Below are 19,212 nucleotides of genomic sequence, written 5' to 3' on the forward strand. Positions count from 1 at the left end.
TAAAACTACTAAACCCTAATTTTTACTACAGTGAAAATCCATCAATAGTGAAATGAACATTCCTGCTTAGTAGGTGATGTTCTCTTATTTGCAGAACAGTGAGGGAACACTTAATTTGTGAAGGGAAGACTGTGACTGGGTTCTAATGCTCTGAGTAGGAACTTGATTCTTTGGACAGATTGTTAAGCTGATAAGACTTCTGATGTTTGGTCTATCTGCAGACAACTGGTTTGGATGATTCACTAAGAACTGGATCATACTTTGCTGTTTCTCTGATTTACCACACAGTCACATTTGAAGAAATACTGCATTGCTGCTGGAAAATTCTAGTTGTGGTTATACACATTTTTTCCCATCATCATCCCTTTCTGGAACTTAAACAGGCTGGTTTTTTAAAGAACAATGTTGTTGATGTGGTGTGATCCCTCTTTTTGAAATAAACTCTTTTTTTTTTCTTTTGTCAACTGACTTCTTCTAACTTAACAAATCTATAGTTGTTTTAAAAACAGCAAAATAATTTTCTTTTGGAAACCTTTGTTTCTGTTCTGCCATTGTTTTTTTTTAGGGAAAAATCTTCTAAATTTTTATTGAAAAAGTTACTTTAATGTGCTTATTATATTTAGCACTATTACTGTTATTGCAGAGAGTCGTGATTGGAAATGAATTAGGTTAGTGTAATTTCACTTCAAATAACAGTTTTGGGTGTAAAAAAGCAGGTCAGATAGGCTCCTTTTTTAAGTGGTGTTTTAGAAAGGTAAGAGAGGAAGCTTATACTGAAGAAAACATTGACAGATCAGCACATAATGATCCAAAGAAACTTCACTAGGTCATGCAATAACACCCAGATGGGATTAAAGGGAATGATAACTTAAATAAAATCATTGCTGTGTTAGGTGTTATTACATTTATTTATTTCTATAACTGTTGATATTTGGGGAACTTTTTATGTGAGTAGCTGTACAAATGTCACATTTAAATTGTGCAGCTTCAAATTATGAGGAAAAGACTTAAAGTGCAGTTACATAAAGACAGGAAAGGTAAACGTGAGGTTTTGGACTTGTTTCTTCCCTCTTAATTTGGAGGGAATTTATTTTTATTGTGATTAATATTGCATCTTACTTTGGGGGTTTTTTAAATATATTGGACCCATATATCACACAAATTCATATACACCAGGATGCATACTTGGGTGTGTCTGCCTCCTTGTTTTTGAAGATGGTGCTTCCACATCCTTTTTATGTTGGAGTTTAGTGAGGAGCTTCTTGTTCACCCATGCAGGCCTCCTGCTGCCTTTGCTTGACTTCCTGCTTGTCACAGTGAACCATTGTTGAGGTTGGAGGAGATAATCCCTGAGTAGGAACCAGCTCTTTTGGACCCTTCTTTCTAGGATTGTGTCCCATGTCCCAAGCAGTCCCACAAACAGACTTCTTTCCTGAAGTCCAACATTGTGATCCTGCTTTTTGCCTCGTTCCTCCCCCTCTCCTGAACTCCACCCTCTCATTGTCACTGAAGCCAAGGCAGGCTGCCATCGATCTTCACATTCCCAGGCAGTCCTTCCATGTTTCTAAGGATCAGGTTCAGTGGAGTGCCTTGGAGATTGCTGTGTTAGGAAGTTGTTGTCAGTATGCCCCAGGAATCTCCTGGATCTCTGTGTTGTCCCTTCAGCAAATAGTGGGGTTGATGACATTCCTCCCGAGGACCACGACCTGTGAATGTGAGGCTCCTTCCTGATCCCTGAGTTCTTCCCTGATCCCTTACCCCAAAACAGAGCTCCAGGCATTCCAACTCCCCTGTCACATAAGAGGCAACACGCTGTCGTCGCCTTCCTGGTCTTTCCTTCCAGATGAGTGCATTTATGATTCTGGAAAAGGTGTTCTGCAGGAGATTGGAAACAGGTCTTGGAGGTAGGTGGTTTTTATGGCTGGAGTACTAGAAAATGTATGTTTTCTTACAAAACTAATATATGACTTACATCCTGTTAAACACCATCTTCTAAGAAAATATTTAGGTTGGTTTTAGGTGCAGACATAGAGGAGACAGAATGCTAATAACAAAAAATAGGTGTGAAAAAAAAGTTTATGTACTGTACCTGCAAACAAATTTATAAATGAGATTCCAGGAAATTTCATGGGTCACAGCAGGGTTTAAAATTATGGAACACAGAAAAAGGGGGAATTTCAGAAAAGACACTTTAACAGATAGCAGTGCATCTTTTTGCTGAACTGGGAAAGGTATTTATGGATATGGCAACAATCCCTTGCCCACCTCTTTTTCAAGTGAGTGCCAGATACCTCACGTTTATTTATTCACCTTTAATTTTTTTTAATATTACTCTATGTACTCTTCTTTCAGACACTCATTTTTATTCAAAGTCTTTATTTATTAGTAATTTCAGAGCTGTTTATCTTTTGGCCTGTTTTTTTCCCCCCAGTTTTGATGTCTTCTTTCCTCGAAATTATTTTTCCAAATATGAGGAAAAATAACTTTTTATTTCTCCTAGGAAAAGATTCTACTCTCTTGCCTTTATGTTTTCCTCTTAAACTTCAATTCTTCTTTTATTAATTATTTTGTTGGTTTGTTTCAGAATTATTAGAAGATTGGTTATAAGACTAAGCATAGTGACTTTGTTTTTAAAATATTAAATTTAAAAATTAAAAAAAAAATGTGTTCAAATATACCTCTCTTATGCTGCTGTGCTTTTACTTAACAGTTTTGAGATCCCTGACTTGCCTTATAATCTAGTTTTCAGTTACAGTCATGAAGTGTGCCTAGCATTTATACTTTTACACTTACGTGCCTCCTTTCACTCCCTGATTTTAAAGATATTCAAGAAATTGGGCTTAAACAACTTTCATTTTCTTGATGTGCAAGTAGGTATAAGTAAAACAGGTTTTTTTTGGAATCAGTTTTTGTGTCATGACTGCTTTCTGCCTGTCCTGACCTGTTTTATGCCAGTGTATCCTTGATTTCTTTGAATGCATTTGCTGATTTATGTTTAGTGTGTCAGAAGTCTGTAACAGCTGCTGCCCATCTCCATTTGCACGTTCGCAGCAAGTGTGTTCAGGATGATTAATCTTTTTTATTTTTTTCTATTTAATATGGAAATTCTAATTAAAACAGTTGTGAAATGTCTGGGTATATGTAACACTGACCAGTCGGAGTTCTTTACCAAAAAGCTTGTCTTAGCAAGATCTAGCTTTTGTAGGAAGTGTCTTACTGGATTTTTGAGGGGATAATGAAAATGTGCAAAATGTACTCAAAATTAAGAAACCTGTGTAGAGTAAAACTTGGATAATGGTACTCTTAAGACAATGCTTGTAGTCCAAATACCTGTTACTTGGTATAAACTTCCTTTAAAAATGTCAGGAACAGTTCCAAAGCAACTCCATGTCCCTGGATCCACTCAAGTCCTGTTTGTGTTCAGTGTAAGTCATCTGACACATTGTAATTATTGTGAGTACTTGACCACTGCTTACTATGAAAATAGTAAATCTTTGCCAAATTAGTCACAATTATTTAATACCTTTAACAGCATTTTTTTATTCAGTGTTTATATACTTGGAAGAAGTAAGATGCACAGCAAATATTAAGTTGATATTTTGGGAGAATTTTGAAGAATTGTCTCTTCATTGCCCTTTAACTGTTAAATCATCTGATTTGGTTCATAGTTCATTAATAAACTTTGAATGGCTGCAGAATGCAGCTAACTGTATTGCTGAACATTTTATTGCCTAATTAACCTGTTACACCTTTGAGTTTTTCAATCTGTATTAAATTTGGTATTGAAGCAGTGATCCATTGAAATGTATAATTTGCAATTATTAAGCAAATTTATTTGTATAAACGTATTCTAATCTAACTAATTCACACATTGGAAGTTATTACACAACCATCAAACTCTTGTGACTTACATATCAAAGTTAAATTTATTCTTGCATTCTCAGTTACCTTGGAAACTTACTTATTAATTATGTCTTTAAGTTTTAGGCACTTTTTACTTGAGTAAACTGCCCAAATGCTAATATATAGGCAAAATGTCAACAAATAACTAGTATTTTAAACTACTGCAAAGACATCTAACAGGTCACTCCTATATAGTTCCTGATGCTGAGAAAGCAGTTCCAGTGGTAAAGTATTAGTTATTGCAGTGAGCACAATAGAATATAAATGTAGCATCAAGGTTTGAAAACTACCATCTGATTATGAGAAGTTTTAAAAGAACAATAAAATAATGTTTGGGAGGTGGTACAGATAAGAAAAGGTGTAATTCAGTTCTAGTCATATATCAACATAACTAAACTGCTGTTCCTTTTTTTTTTTCCTTCAAATAAAAATGCATGTTTATAAGGTCAAAGCAGTTTTCTAGTGTATATTCTTACAGTGATTATTTTTTGTTTTGTTTACAGATAGCCATAGTAACACAAATTATTTTTAGTTACTTTACTGTCGCTGCTCTTAAATTAATAAATAAACAAGGTTTTGCCTTTTTATAAGTTTTTTTCGTCATTAAAGGCTTAAAGGGTCCAGAACAGCATGTGACATGTAAAATAATCACGTACTTAAACTAATGAGAACTTTTTTACTATTCTTGGCTGAAGGTTTATCACTGAAAGAAAACTGATATTAATGAAAACTAGAATATCTGTTCTTAAACCTGAAGGATAGTGAAATAAAACAGACTTTCCTAGTTCCTTAAAAATAAATCTATTATTCAAATGTATTGCTAAACAGATACAATATTTTGGTTTTGGATGCACCTTACAAATCTGAGCATTCTCAGGCAAATAATCGTTTAGGATGGTCAACATTAATTTCCAGAAATAAATATTATAATGGAATTATGAAAATGGAAGTCTGAGTGAGTAATGCTTAAAAATAATGTAACATACTGCAATAAAGGACTGAGAGAAATTTTGAATTTTTTTTCATGTATTATAATTTTCTTTATATTTTAACAATAATTTCTGCTATTAAGTGTGCACTTAATGTACTTCATTTCTGTTTAGAGAGAACAATCCAAGTTTCTGTGCTGTGTTTTCAAGGGCCTGAGTTTGTAGTCTGACTTTTGAGATAAGTAAGAAGTGAGCATGTCATTGAAAAGCAAATTCCCATTGATCTGACAGGTAGAAAATTTGAAATAAATTTTGGTTAATTCAGGCAAGCTCAGAAGGAAAACTTAGTTTGTGTTCATAAGCAACATATAGTGTAAAACATTCTGAACCTCCCTTACATTCAAACTGTAAATTGAAGAAGTACTTTTTATGATTAGAAGTGAATGGTTTATGATTGGCTCTTTAAGGAGATATCCGTTTCCATGTTTCTGAGCTAAACCATCATTTCAGACAGTGTTTGATGCCTGCTTCTGCGGCACTGTTTTGTGAAGTATTTGGTTTAAAGAATTAAATAAAGCACAACCCTGAAAAGAGGTCACTAGAGAGGACAATTCCTGGGTTTCATGTGGAGTGTGATCATATCTCTGCCCCTCGGGAGTTCCCTTACCTGCACAGAAAGCCCCGGTGACCCGTCGGAAAGCAGCTGCATTTCAGCTGGAGTGGTGAGGAGTTCCTTAAGTGAATGGGACTTGGACTCATTGCTTATAAAGGTGCATTTTAGCTCTGTGTCACTTTAACACGTCCACTGTTATTGTTTTAAGATAGATTAGGCTGGTTCTACATATCCTATAATGTTATGTGCTCTGAATATGGTGACAGTTGTTAACTGAGGAAAATTATTCAGGCCTTTATGATATTCAGCCAAAAATGCAGTGGACATCTCACATGCAGGGCGAAAAAGGATACTGTAGCTAACAAAGACTACAGGAATAGTCTGAAGAAATCTGATATTTCCCATAATATTTTCATTAGAGAGTTCTCACATGGATAAGGGTCTAGTGGCACTTGCCCTCCTTTTTACATCGTTTGTCTTTACTTGCACATTCTTTGAGAACTGATTATTTATTAAATAAAAATAGCAGCTCTTTGAGGCATGTTGCAATTCCTGTGACAGTATTTTATCAACTTTCAACACAGTCCTGTTCTGTCACCACCAATTAAATTATCATATACCAATCACTGCCATAGCTGACAGATCTTCCATTGCACAAAAAGAAACAGTATTTTTTAAGGAAGAATCAAATTTTTATTTGGGTTCTTTTTTGATATTTTGTATTCTTAATTGCTGCTGCACTACTTTACATTTTTAAATGTGACCTCCAGTCCTTCAAACACCTTTACATATGCTTAATAAATCTGCGTATATCCAGTTGAGGAAGGTTATATTCCAACAGGATTTGCTTTCCCTTTTTGAAAAGACTTTTAGCCAAGAGCCTTACTGTAAGCGATGTTTGTGCCCCTCTGAAGAGGGGAGCTGCTCAGAACAAGAACGTGCCTTAATCATGATTTTTCTCATCTGGATTAGCCAATTTGTGGGAGGTCTGACGTAGTGTAAAAAACTCAGAAGCTTCAAACCAAGTTAAAATACAGCTAAAGCTTTCTGTCAAATTCAGTCTTAATGCTACAGCCTTTTAAGATGTATTTACATTTTAATTTCTCACATGCAACAAAGACAGACTGAGTTTGTTTCTGCATCCTTGCCAGCTGGCTTGGCTGAAAAGGAACCGAGGGACTCTCGAAAGGGGCGGTGTTTGTAAGGTCTTGGTGTGTGAAGTTGGAGGAAATAATATTTGTGTCCACATTAGAACCCCTCTGCTTCTCCCTTGCACTCTTTCAGCATCAAGAGGGTTCTTACTGGGGGGCAGGGGTTTTTTCTGCTGTGGGATATTTGGTGGGATTTTTTGGTTTGGGGTTTTTTTTTGGTGAGGGGAGGTTGGCTTTTTTTTGTTGTTTTTTAACTGCGGCATATTGAATAGATTAAAGAAGAAGCTATGGAGTTACTTTTGTTCAAAATAAAAAAATTCAAAGATAAGAACCGTGGTTTTACCATCATTGAAGGGAAGGACAGAGGGAGGAGTGCAAGAGTGTATTCTAGAAATGATGTAATGGCAATTGTGAAAAAGATCTAGGGAGTGAGTAAGTGTTAGATACAGCAATGGAAAAGGCAGTCCCTGTCTCAAATTTATGCATTTGTCAATCTTTCTTACAATTTCTTTTTTTAAGTGTTAATACCATCAAGATCAGTAAGTAAATGGAGTATATAAAATAAATTAAACAGCCACATCACTGTCGAGAATCTCAAGTTGTATTCTTCATGGAGTATTTTTGAAAAAGCACAGGTATATGTCTAGTTTTGTTGTTTACACTATAGCTTTAGAATTTTGAATATTTATCTGTATGAATCCATTTGCCTTTAGTGACCAATAGTAGGACTTGTTAAAAATAGATGACATGGCTTAATGATCTATAATTTTTAAAATCTAACCAGTCTGTTTTTCAAATTGCAATTAAATTTAAAAAAAAACAACCAACAAACAAAAACCCAACAAAACACCAAAACCCAATTAAAATCCAACATAACTTTTAGTTACCTCTAAGTAACTTGAGGCATTATCAATCTTGCTGACTCCTTTGTAATGTTACATCTGATGTTTTCTGGCCTAAATAATTAAAAAAAAAAAAGGTTAATTTTTGTTGATTTTGACTTTGGGATTTTGGTGAGACTGCTTTTCTTTGAGGAAGAGAATAGGTTAAATATATCATCCTTTTAAGAGATTGGTTAGATTTTCCACCTACTCCACCCCCAGAAACAAAGCTTTTCTCCTCTGGAGTAAGTTTTGCTTTTAGTTCAGTAGCATCCATGTTTCATGGAAAGTGAAATAGAGCAATAAATAAATGCATGTTAGAGTTTTCACATGGGAATGCTCTTAGGTGTCCAGGTTCATATCTGGGCTCCAAAGTATGAGGAGGGTGTCGTGGGGGGGCTTCAGTGTGTTGTTTGTTACAAATACTGTAGAACTGGAACTTGGTTGCTGACAGGCAATTAGCTGTTGTCATCGTCTTTGCTAATCAAGCCAAAGTTTTTAAACGCACATTTAAGAATTAAATACTGTCATCTTGTATGGTCCATCTTACATGTTGCTTGAAAAGGAGTCAAGCAAGACTTTCTTCTCTCACCTGAGAGTTTAACATTATTTATTTGTAAGAAGTGTGAGTTTAGTCACCCCAGAGATGGGAGGTGGTAAAAGAAATAAGCCAAACCAGGCTCTCATGTGTCAACCAGCACAACAATTGAACTGATTTCAGGGGTCCCTCTCAACTGTGCATATGCAAATACGTGGAGTCTGGGAAGCGAGGAGGAGGAACTGGAGCTTCATGTGTTATATTTGACATCGTTGAAGTAACTGGGATGTGTTGGGGTATGTTGTGTGGCTGGATCTTTAGTACAGATGAGTATCAGCTCATTAAAAAGCCATGGAAGAAAAGAGTTGTCGTTCATAACAATGAGCAGCTTCAGACCAGAGAGTCCAGGAGTGATGAGAGAGCTGGCTGTCACTGTGAGAGAGTTCTGTGTCACTATGGGAGACTTCTGAGGGAAGTCTCTGATTATTGGAAAAAGACAAGGAAGATGATGGATGGATCCATGCTTGCCAGCCTTTTGGGCTTTGGGAATATCATGGTGCAAGTGCTTTTGGCAGTCATTTCTGGGCACATGAACAAGGTGATTGGCAATAGCCAACATGGATTTACCAAAACATAAATTATGCCTGACCCAGCCAATTGTCTTCTGTGATGAAACACCTAGAGAGTGGATGAGAGGAATGCAATGTACATTGTATAACTTGACCTCGATCTGGAGAAGGCTTAGAGGGAACCTAATAGCAGATGTCCAATGCCTACAGAAAAATAGAGCTAGGCAGGCTCTGCAGAGATGGGTAGAGGAAATGATGATAAATTCAAACATGGGAAGTTGCAACTTGGTATAAGGAAAAAAATATTTAATGATGAAGATAAGCACTGGGATGTCTTAACCAGCGAGGTTGTGAAATCTCCATCCTTGGAGTTTTTCAAGGTCTGACTGGACAAGAATCTAAACAATCTGGTTTGAATTCACTGTTGGTCTTGCTTTCAGAAGAAGGTTAAACTAGATGACCTTAAGAGATCCCTTCCAACTTGAATGATTGTGTGATTTTGTGATTTAATACTTTGGTCATAAACTGAGAAAAATAAATATCCCACTCCTAGTCACTAAAGTCATAACTCCAATCCAGGGGATATTCCCCAAGCTGAATTATTTGGAACATTTTACTCCAAACTGGCCTACCTCATTGCCAATTAAGGGCAGGGTCAGGAATGCCTGAACCAAAATCTGATTAATGCAGTATTTGAAATGTTAAACTAGTCAGAAAATCAGTTACTGTAAATCTAAATCACTGTTGTATGGAATATAACATTTTTGATTGTTTTAAATGTATCTGCCATGTTAGAACAGGAGCTTGTACTATGAAACCTAGCCTTGATTTGATGCTCAGTTTCCCAAACTGTTGATTATTTTGTCTTCCGATCTAAATTCTTGTCACATTTCTATTCTGTATTCTAATACAGAATACATTTCTGTATTTCTAAATACAGCAACTTAATGAAAAGATGATTACTTCTGTCTCTGGTTGTCCTGCAGGCTCTGTCAGTTTTTTTTCAGCTTACATATCATCCCCTGTGTTCAGGAAACAAACAAAATAAGCATTTGAAGCCTTGAATAAACATGGCAGCCACTTTGTGTTGAAGATGCTTTGCTTGTGCTTTGATGGGAAAATAGCTGTTGATCATTTAGTTTTTCAGATAGCATATCTGCTTTGGAATGTTTTTAGTGTTCCAAAATGTATTTACAAACCAGAAAAAGAAGATTCAAGGAAGAGGTAACTATAGCACCACTGTTTGCTTCTGGAGTTTTGTATCAAGAGGCAGCCAAATAAAATAGTTCAGATACTGAAAATGAAAAGGAGATTCAAATGTAAAGATATAACTTATCTTTCTGTTGATTTTGTGCTAAATAGGACTGTTTATGTTATAATTAAACTAATTTTCTAGATTGCAAAAACAAGGAAGGAGGAAAACAATTCATTCTTTTCTTACATTGGAAAAATGTCAAAGATATGTTAATCTTAAAGTCTTACGATGAGTATTTACATACAATGAGGCTGTGAGTTCTTGTTTTATGTCTTCTAGAATTAAATCCTAGGAAGCTTTTATTCATGCTTAAATAACATTTTTGCCTGCATGCTTTTGAAGATACTGGGCTGAGTTTCAAGTTTCTCTGTAGTTGTCTTGGGATTTTAAACACTTTAAAAGAACTGAAGGTGTCCTCTAGGAATGTGCTATGAACATCATTATGTTACAAATAGTACACCTCTATGAAAATACAATATACATTGCCTCATCATCCAGATGAAGGTATTGAACAGAATCAGACCTAGCATTTACATCTTGGGTATACTGCTGGTTTCTGGCTGGTCTCCTATTTATAGGAAGAAGGAAAACTCTCCTAGTGTTGTTTTTTCATACATATTTATATATAGTAATAAAATATACTGTAGTAGAGAACTACATATATACTGACATATTTTTAAATACATGCAGTATATAAAATTGTGTTGGGTATTGTAACTGGCTTCAGTATCAGTAGCTATTGATGGCAGCTGGCAACCCTTTCCAAATTAATATTTTGTTCTTTATGAACAATAGTGGAATTTAATTAGATCTGAAAAACTGATGCTTTTCAGATAAGAGACGTGAGAATATCCTAATGAAGGCAAGAATTCCTTTCATGCTTATTGGGTTGTTTAATGGAAGCACTCTCCTGTTGGCTTCCCTGGGATTGCTCTCCTGTTCACTCTTTCTTCCTTACTTTCTTTTGCTATCATATCCCATCATTTAGATTATATGGGAAAGTAGGAAAGCATCCAGGGCCTAAGTTGCCCTGGCAACTTTATCCCAAAGAAGTAACTATCTGTATAATATTTTAGAAACTTGAAGGCAGACAGAGAAAGCTTCTGAGCCAAGTGCCCTGTGCTATGTACCATATCATACAGTTTTGCTAGCAAAATGTATATTAATGCTAAGAACACTGAGTATTAATTAACAGATTGTTCTGCATGTGTTTTAGCTCTTGTTTTTCTTATTTAATGTCCTCTTCAGTGAAGAGTCTCTGTTCACATCCTGTAGAAAAAAACAAACAGATTTAAATTATATTTTTTCTTCATAGAATATTAATGTCTTAAATATGATAGGGTAGAGAGCCATGTTATACACTGCAAATACTTGAAGAGTGGTATGGGAACTATAATTATGTTTCAGTTTGGGGCATGTACAGGCTCTTCTGTACTATTTCCTTTGCATAGTTTTTCACATTTAATCAGTCATAATATCTCCCAGCAGACTGGTGTGTTCACAGTCACTCAACTCTGGCTCAACCAAGATCTAACTCAGCAGGAAATGTCTTCACCACTATGTGAGGCAGTTGCTCATGAAAGTTTGCTTGCTACCTCACTTCATTATTCACTTCAAAGTCTTCCATTGTTATAGTTCAGGTATAAATGATACTTACTTGTATAAAGTAAATCATACTACCTCCTTGGTTCCTGTGGTGAGCTTAAGGTTTTACATACTGCATGCTTTTGGTTATGTAGGGAAATCAGAAATCTTTCTCTCCTTCCTGTATTTGTCCTTATCTTTAAGTTCTTAGCTGAATCTTTCACTAGGATGTTGACGATACGACCAAAGTGAAAATATTTGCTTTGCTATAGACCTGGAGACACCCCTGTGTTTTAGTTCTGGAGAGCTCACATTCTTATTTCACGTGAATAGAAATAGTGACCAATCTGTATTTTATATACAATAGCACACTCTAGTGTGTATATTAATTAGCCATTATGGGCTGATTGTCATTATGTTTAACTCAGTTTTTCATTGATTTAGTTCTGTTGCATTCATTATTATTATTTTTTCTCTGTACTTGCATGAATTGGAGGAAATATATATATCTTCAATTGATATATTAATCATAATGATTAACAGAGTCATTATGATGCTGACTGTTACAATTTTTTAAAATGATGCTTTGAAAGAAAGATGATTTTGTGGAGATGAAAATCTCATTGTAATGAGAGTCCAATATAATAATTATCAAAAGATACTTTGATATGCAGCCACTTCTTTCTTTTCAGGTAGCTGTGGTTGTTTGCTCTAATTTGTAGTATCAAGACTCTTTTGATGCTGTTTTTGGCACGTGTTAGGCCAGTGACGCAAAATAATGTTTCTAAGCATCCACTTTAGATAATGCAGTTGCTTTAAATTAACTGAGGAGAAAGTGAGACAGTGAGTACCCTTTTTTCCAGTTTTGTGTGTGGTTTCATTTATTGCTGTTACAATCTGTGTGCCATGCAGGCGTGCCAGAGCAAAGGTTGGTGGGGAATCTGTTCAGAGTTTGTGCGTGGAGCGCATTTTCCCCCAACAATTCAAGACAATCTACTTCTTAAAACATTGCAGAAAGAGGTGTCAGCTTAAGGGTGAGCAAATATAATCAAATAAACTAAGTTTGAGGTCTTTACTGTCTTCTTCCCCAATCAGACCTCACAAATCCTCTACTGTGGATCTCTGCTGAGAGGTGTTGCTCCTACACTTCCCAGTACATGCAGACTCATGCCTGGCATTTCTGCTGAAATGTTGGATGTTAATTGAGAACCCTGTTTAAAATGTCTGTACTAACAAAGGCTCACTTAGATCAAAATGATTCAAATAAAAGATATAAGAGTGCTAAGGCTGTTGTCAGGCAGGGGCAAGCTGGAGGGAGGGTGCTCTGTAACCTTTCCTGCTGTCACAAGGTTTCTCTGCCCCATGGTGTCCTTGGGAACTGCTCCTCTCAGGAACTCACCAGGCGTTTGGATCCATCTGCCTCTGCAGTGGTTTGGTTCACAGGGGTCTAACAGAAGAAAAGTGAAGTCTGGAGTCACTTGAATTTTAGATTGTAAGAAAATTTTGAAAGTTCAATGCCATCTTCTCATCCTTCTAACTTAAGTTTTTATTTGATACATCTCTCAAGGTACATGCATTTGGTAGCAATTAGAGTGTGTATTTTTTGAATAAATTGTTTGCAATGACATGTTTTCTCATATAAGAGTCACTAAAAACTATTGAAACATTGATAACTATTGAGCAATTAATTACCTGTTGCTTTCTGACTGTGTGCACACAATGCCTCATTCTCTTTGGGATGCTTATGTTAAATTACTTCCAAGCTTATGTTAAATTACTGTCAGTGTTTTGTGTGATATTCTGTCCATCAAAAGGCACAAGAGGAGGGTGGAAGTCCTCTGAAGATGGTTTTACTTCTTAACTCATGTTTGATTCCTTTCTTAAAATTAAGAAATAAAAATATGTTTAATACTGGGACCTACTTGAATTTAGCATATATATATCTAAAGAGTCAAGCTGTGTTCATTTCTTCATGAAAGATACCAAAAAATGAGAAAAATAATTGGTATTTACTCTCCTAGTTATAATTGTTATGTCAGGTGCTTATGTTGTATATAATCTTCTCCATGTTTTTGTACAGGAAAAGCATAAGCAGGAATTAGAAGACATGAGAAAAGCTGGACATGAAGCCTTGAGTATTATTGTTGAAGAATTCAAGGTAAATGAATTGCCAAGCTGACACAATTTTCAAATAATGTTATTGTAATAATATATATGACTTCCTACAGTACAAACTTATTAGTATACTCTGCTTGTTCTGGTTGCTCAACCTCTTTCACTTTGAGACTGTCTTTTCTGTTTCAATTTAGACTGTTTGGTCTGAAATCTTGCATGACATGTTTTCTCAGCCTGCACTTTGGGAAACTTCAGCTAAAGTTGGTTAGCCATTTTCAGTAAGGAAACTTAAAACCAGAACAAACCAAAAATGCTGTCAATTGTGGTGAACTTTGGTTTGGATTGCTTATCACGAATCCACATGTTGGACCTCCTCAGTCCCAAGAGCTGCACTTTCAGGAAAGCCGCATCACAGAGCAATTCAGCAGGTTTTTATCAATGCAGCACTAAGAGAAGGAGTTATGGATGGAATAAGGCTGAATGTGTAATTCTTTCATGTTGTTTCTAGTTCCTGTCAGATAGTGACATAAATGAACTGGGTGTTACCATGGATAAATCCATGTCTTTTCTTCTGTTATGGAAACTATCTAGTAAGAATTCCACAAGTATGTGTCCGTTAATGCAACTTATACTAATTTCATTAAAGGGAATCTATCCAGAAAAAGGCTTCAAAAGTTTCCATTCCTGAGAAAAATTAGGCATGGCCAATGGTGGTGTCCCACTTCTCCATACCTCCCTCATTTCACTTCTTGAAGAGAATTTTTCTTTTCTTTAAGGGAAGGTTTCTTTTGCCTTACTTCTTTGGGGACCATTTTGCAATAGAAGTTCTCAAAGGGAAATTTTCTTTGGACTGTGCTACTTTGTATGGACCACTGAACATCTTCAATATCAGCATTTTTCATGTCTGTTCTGTGCCAGATGTGTAGAAAGTATCTGGCTGTTTCTTTGTGAACTTGAATTTTGAAAAAACCTGTGAGCAATTGGTAATTGCTGGACCTATGTTTCCTCCTTTTTTTTTCTGAAAATGCAAAAAAAATTGTGAAATGCAACATTTTTATAGTACTGAATAAAAGTTTTGAATGTTTTCTAGATATGATTTTTCACCATTTTAATGCCTTTGTGTGAGCTAACGAAGAGTTTTGCATGGGTGATACTGGCCCTTTTAAGGAATAATTTCTTCATGTGTAGTTGGGTAAAGGAATATATTTATGTGCCATATGGATTTTTGAAAACTATTTTGCCAGTCAGCAGCAACTGAGAAGATCTGATATTCCATCTGGAAAATAAGGATTATGTTTTTCAGTTTCAGTGATTCAGCACAAAAGATTAGAAAGTTAATTGAATACTGTGTTTCTAAATATTTATATTCAGTATGTTTTTTCTCATAGAATGTTTATATTCAAGTTATATAAAGGCATTCTTTAATACCAGGGAATGATGACATGAATGTACTTCATACAAGCCTTTCTGATGCCTCATGTGCTTAGTTGCCATATTTTGAGCACTCTGATGAGAAATATCAGATATACCAGCCTCCAAGTAAATTACTGCAATCAATATTCTCTGCAAACATGCAGCGACTCATTCTTCAGGGGAGCAAGAAAAATCAAAAAAGATTGCTAGGTTTAAAAAAAAACACCACAACTATTTTTGTTGGTTGTTTATACTTTAATAACCTTTTCATTAACCCTTTACCATGTACTTTAAAAAAAAAAAAATAGCAGTGAATCATCAACGAAGTCACCGAAGGGAAAAAGTGAGCTCTAGTTTTGTTTGAGAAAATAATCTCGTGGATGCTTTTAAAATGTTAATTCATGGTTAGTATTTCTATGTGGAACAGAGTTAAGATTTTTTTTCCCCTTAAATAAATCAGTCAAATGTCTTTTTGTAATTATAAAAATAATATTTTGCATTTGTGGGACTTTTTAACTGCTTATGTCTTTAGGAATTTATTCTGTTTTTCAGACATGTTGGCAGTTAGTTAGATAACCAAGTAAGGAGTCCTACATGTAGCATTTGTTTAAGAATGTAAAGTTAATTTGACTAATCCTTGCAGTGAAATACATAATTGTGAGATTTACTGACTCTTTTAATTTACTAATGATTTGCCATACTTAATTTTATGCCAAAATATGTCTTCTTTAGGATTTAAGGCTGTGTTACACTAATACGTATCATTTATAAGCAGAAGTGATTTCCATTTTTGGTAGATTTTATACGTACTACTTAATCATTCCCAAAATTACCTTGAGTGTAGAAATTCACCTAAGCAAGTCCACTGAATTGTTTAAAAGGTACGGAAAGGAACATCTTGCCTATGATGAACACAGTCTTATTTTGCATTCCTTGGGGTTTGGTAAAATGAACTGATGCAGATTATTCCAATCAAGGGATTGCTCAGGCCCAAATTAGGTTCTGTTGCAGTCATGACTGTTGGAATTCTGACTAATCCTCTCTGATACCAGTCAATTATACTTTTGTAATGCTTCTCCAAGCAGACTTGACTGAATGCAATGCCCAACACTGGTTAAGGGTAGCTGTGTAAAAACATGAACTCCTCATCATTAGCCCCAGGAAATAATCCCCAGAATCCCATAAACTCCAAATCCTCTAATTTAGGTATTGAAACTTTGACTTGAACAACAGTGGAAAAAAGTTGACTGACTTGGGTTTTCTGTATTCCTGGCATAGACAAGTGTTACTGCTGGTAGATTTGTGAAAGTGCCTTTACTTTGGTGTACAAAGGAAAAGAGGGTTGCTATCGTTTCACTTCTGTGTAAAAGGTTGCCAAGTTAGTAACCAGAAACTCACAGTTTTTTTCCCTTTAGAGCTGATTGCACTCCTTACAGACATAGTGCAGCAGACTTCTGATGTTGATGTATCTTTCTACGTTTGAAAATGGGTCACACTTTCTGATAGTAACTTCCTTGTATTTTGGGCAGTGATTTGTTGCAAAAGGAACAGGATTTCTCCACACAGATCTTTCACTGGTATGGCATCCCCAGGCAGATCAGGCGCTCAAGTTTGAGGCCAAATGCTCTCAATTCCTACCCTTGCTGTAGGTCCTTCTTGACATGGCAGCAGCGTTGAAAATGCAGCTTACACAAGCAGTCAAACACAGAATGATCTTGTTTCAAGGACCTGGATATACCAAAGCCCTTAGAATTATTGCAGTTGTCTTTGGAATATTCACTTGCTCAGTGTATTGGGAAATCCACTTAGAGACCATGAGATGTTTTGTAGCACAAACCCTCAAAAGCCTTGGCTATTGTTAAACATCTCACATTCTTATCTTTCTTTCAACAAATAAACCACTTACAACGTAGTCACAAAATTTGTATTAAAAACACAGGAAAACAATTAAAATTAACTCAGCGTTCTGTGTAGGCCAGGTTTCCCCTTTTCATGTTTACCTAATTTTGTTTAATTTCTGTCCTTCATGTCATTATTTTTTTAAACTTTTATCCCTGGTAATTAACCACAGTAAAGAAAAGTAAATGTAGATCTTGGAAATTATGCTTGTGGGATCACGTCACATTTTAAGATATTTACCACAAGCAACATAAGAATTTCTTCTGTGCTTGTTTAGTCAGGCTTTTGTTCTGAAATTGTCATAGTTCTGTAAATAGGGGAGTTAAGAGTTTTAATCTGTTTTGTTTATATTTCTCACCATATAAAATATCCTCTAATGTAAGCTTTAAAGAATATGAGCTTACAGGGAGGTGTATTTATTAGATGATTTTTATTTCCTTAGATTATTTTAGGCAATTATTAGTTTTCTAAAAGACTGCTTGCATGAATCAGATGTGTGTTTCCTTTTATAGCAATTAACTTTAAGATGCAAAGTTCCTTCCAGCTCTTGCTGCAGTAAGAGTTTTGTCTGTCAGTTTTCAGTGTTAGGTGGTGGGGATTTTTCAGATTTCCAGATTTGCAAAGTATGGAATATGTGGGGGCAATCAGATTGTCTTTCGAAAATATTTGTGTCAATAATAGACCTCTGAACTGAAAGGTTACCCTCTAATAAACAAAGGAAATTTAAAAAGATTTCATTACAAAAGAAGTTAATCTAGAATCAGGATATCTTTTTTTAGACATAGTTTATCCCTAGTGAGGGAAAGCTCTGAAATGTGGCCAGTTCTCAGCTCTTCAAAACATCATCTTAGTTTATTAAGTTTCCAAGTTGACATCCTGGCTCAGAAAGTACTGACACATGAATAAAAGGATAAATTCAAAAGTTGTTGCAAGGGTTTGTATTTCACTTCCAACTTCTAAGCTTGTTCATGTGCAAGTCACACTAGAATTCAAGTGAGCCTTGAATATAAAACAACATTGTTTTTTGTCATGAAGAGCTGATGGCTGGAAAAGGAGAGATTCCTTGTGATTTTTACAGTATGGGAGTGCTCATGTATATCAGTGATGTACTATGAAAGTCTCTCTACAGAATTCAGATAAAAGCAAGGTGCAATCAAGTCTCAATCTTCCAAAGATCTGGCTACCAAAAATATTTTACTATAGATTGAAACATCTTTATATTTTCAAAGTAGTTATAAAAATTGCAAGAAATCTCTCCCTCCCCTTTTAGTAAGGATGACTTTAATATGTGTTTATGAGTACGAAACAATAAATACAGTGTTAAATAGTATAATAATAGAAAGGTTTGATTAAGAGTGAGTTTGCAGTTTGTTTCTGTCAGGAGTCTGTGAGAACAGTGTTTTGTGGTAAATAAATCCTTTACACTCACATGTCAGTAAAGCTGAGCTATGTAGATAAGCCCATCATAATATTCAAAGTGTGAGTTGTTGATCCTTACTGGGATACCACAAGCAGTTGAAAATGAAGCTGAGATTTTTATACCACTTTGCAAAAAAACACATTGCCTTTTTCTTGTATTTTACCCCCTTTAATGTGTAGCACCTAAATGGACATGTTTCATTATCACTTGAAGGGAGTCTCACCTGGAAATAACCCAATGGTGAAAATATACAATATCTTGGGATGAAGTGGATAAATTGAATTCTGTAGAAAAAGACATTTTTGAGAATCTTTTAAATAGTTTTATTTATGTAGTCTGTATCCTAGCTCATAGCTGAATTATAACACAACTAGTTAAGTGTAGATTTTTTATTGAGGTAATGTATCGTTTCTGCAGGTCAGGAAAGAATTTCAGTTGTGTCCTCTGCTCTGTTTTCTCATTCAATAAGTGGTTAACTGCATTTCACCCTTAAATAAAGTAGTAGAAGGTAATTACTGGTGGAGACAGGTTGCTGAATTAGATGACTCATTGTCTAATGCTATGAAGCATAAAAATTCTTATGTTCTATTGCTGAAGCTAATGCTGACATTTAAAATAGTTCATATGTTTGACGCAGTATGGTAACTTTACTTCTCATTAGTAATTTTATTTTTAAAGACAACTAGTTTTGGTCACCCTAACTCAGCAGTTTTGAAGTAAAGAAGATGTTGGGTATACTGGCTTGTATTTAGTTATTTAAGCAACTTAATGATACTTGAGCAGGATATTCTTTTGGGTTGACTAAGGGTTTTGATGCAGTGCTTTTAAGTAGCATTCTAGAACATAATCCAGTGGCATGTACATCACAATGCTGGTTTCATGCTGATGTTACGTGTGGGTTTTTCAAACAATGCTGTGCATCTGGGAGGCCTGTGTTTTGCA

The 19,212-nt window shown here is 35.4% G+C and overlaps 1 protein-coding gene across 3 annotated transcripts in view; it reads left to right on the forward strand.

Annotated features, from left to right (window-relative positions):
* The window catches only part of CCDC91 (coiled-coil domain containing 91), a 120,682-nt gene that overhangs the window by 41,402 nt on the left and 60,068 nt on the right, over window positions 1-19,212 (forward strand). For all 3 annotated transcript variants that reach the window (XR_005564277.1, XM_027715904.2, XM_039383287.1), the window contains exon 7: window positions 13,504-13,581. Coding sequence is in view for 2 of the 3 variants with exons in the window: in XM_027715904.2 (XP_027571705.1) it covers window positions 13,504-13,581 (78 nt within the window). In the remaining variant the exon portion in view is untranslated. The remainder of the gene's footprint in view (window positions 1-13,503; window positions 13,582-19,212) is intronic.

Source organism: Pipra filicauda, unplaced genomic scaffold (genome assembly GCF_003945595.2).
Source record: "Pipra filicauda isolate LSUMZ 115617 unplaced genomic scaffold, ASM394559v2 scaffold300_size901280_pilon, whole genome shotgun sequence".
NCBI classification, from domain to species: Eukaryota; Metazoa; Chordata; class Aves; order Passeriformes; family Pipridae; genus Pipra; species Pipra filicauda.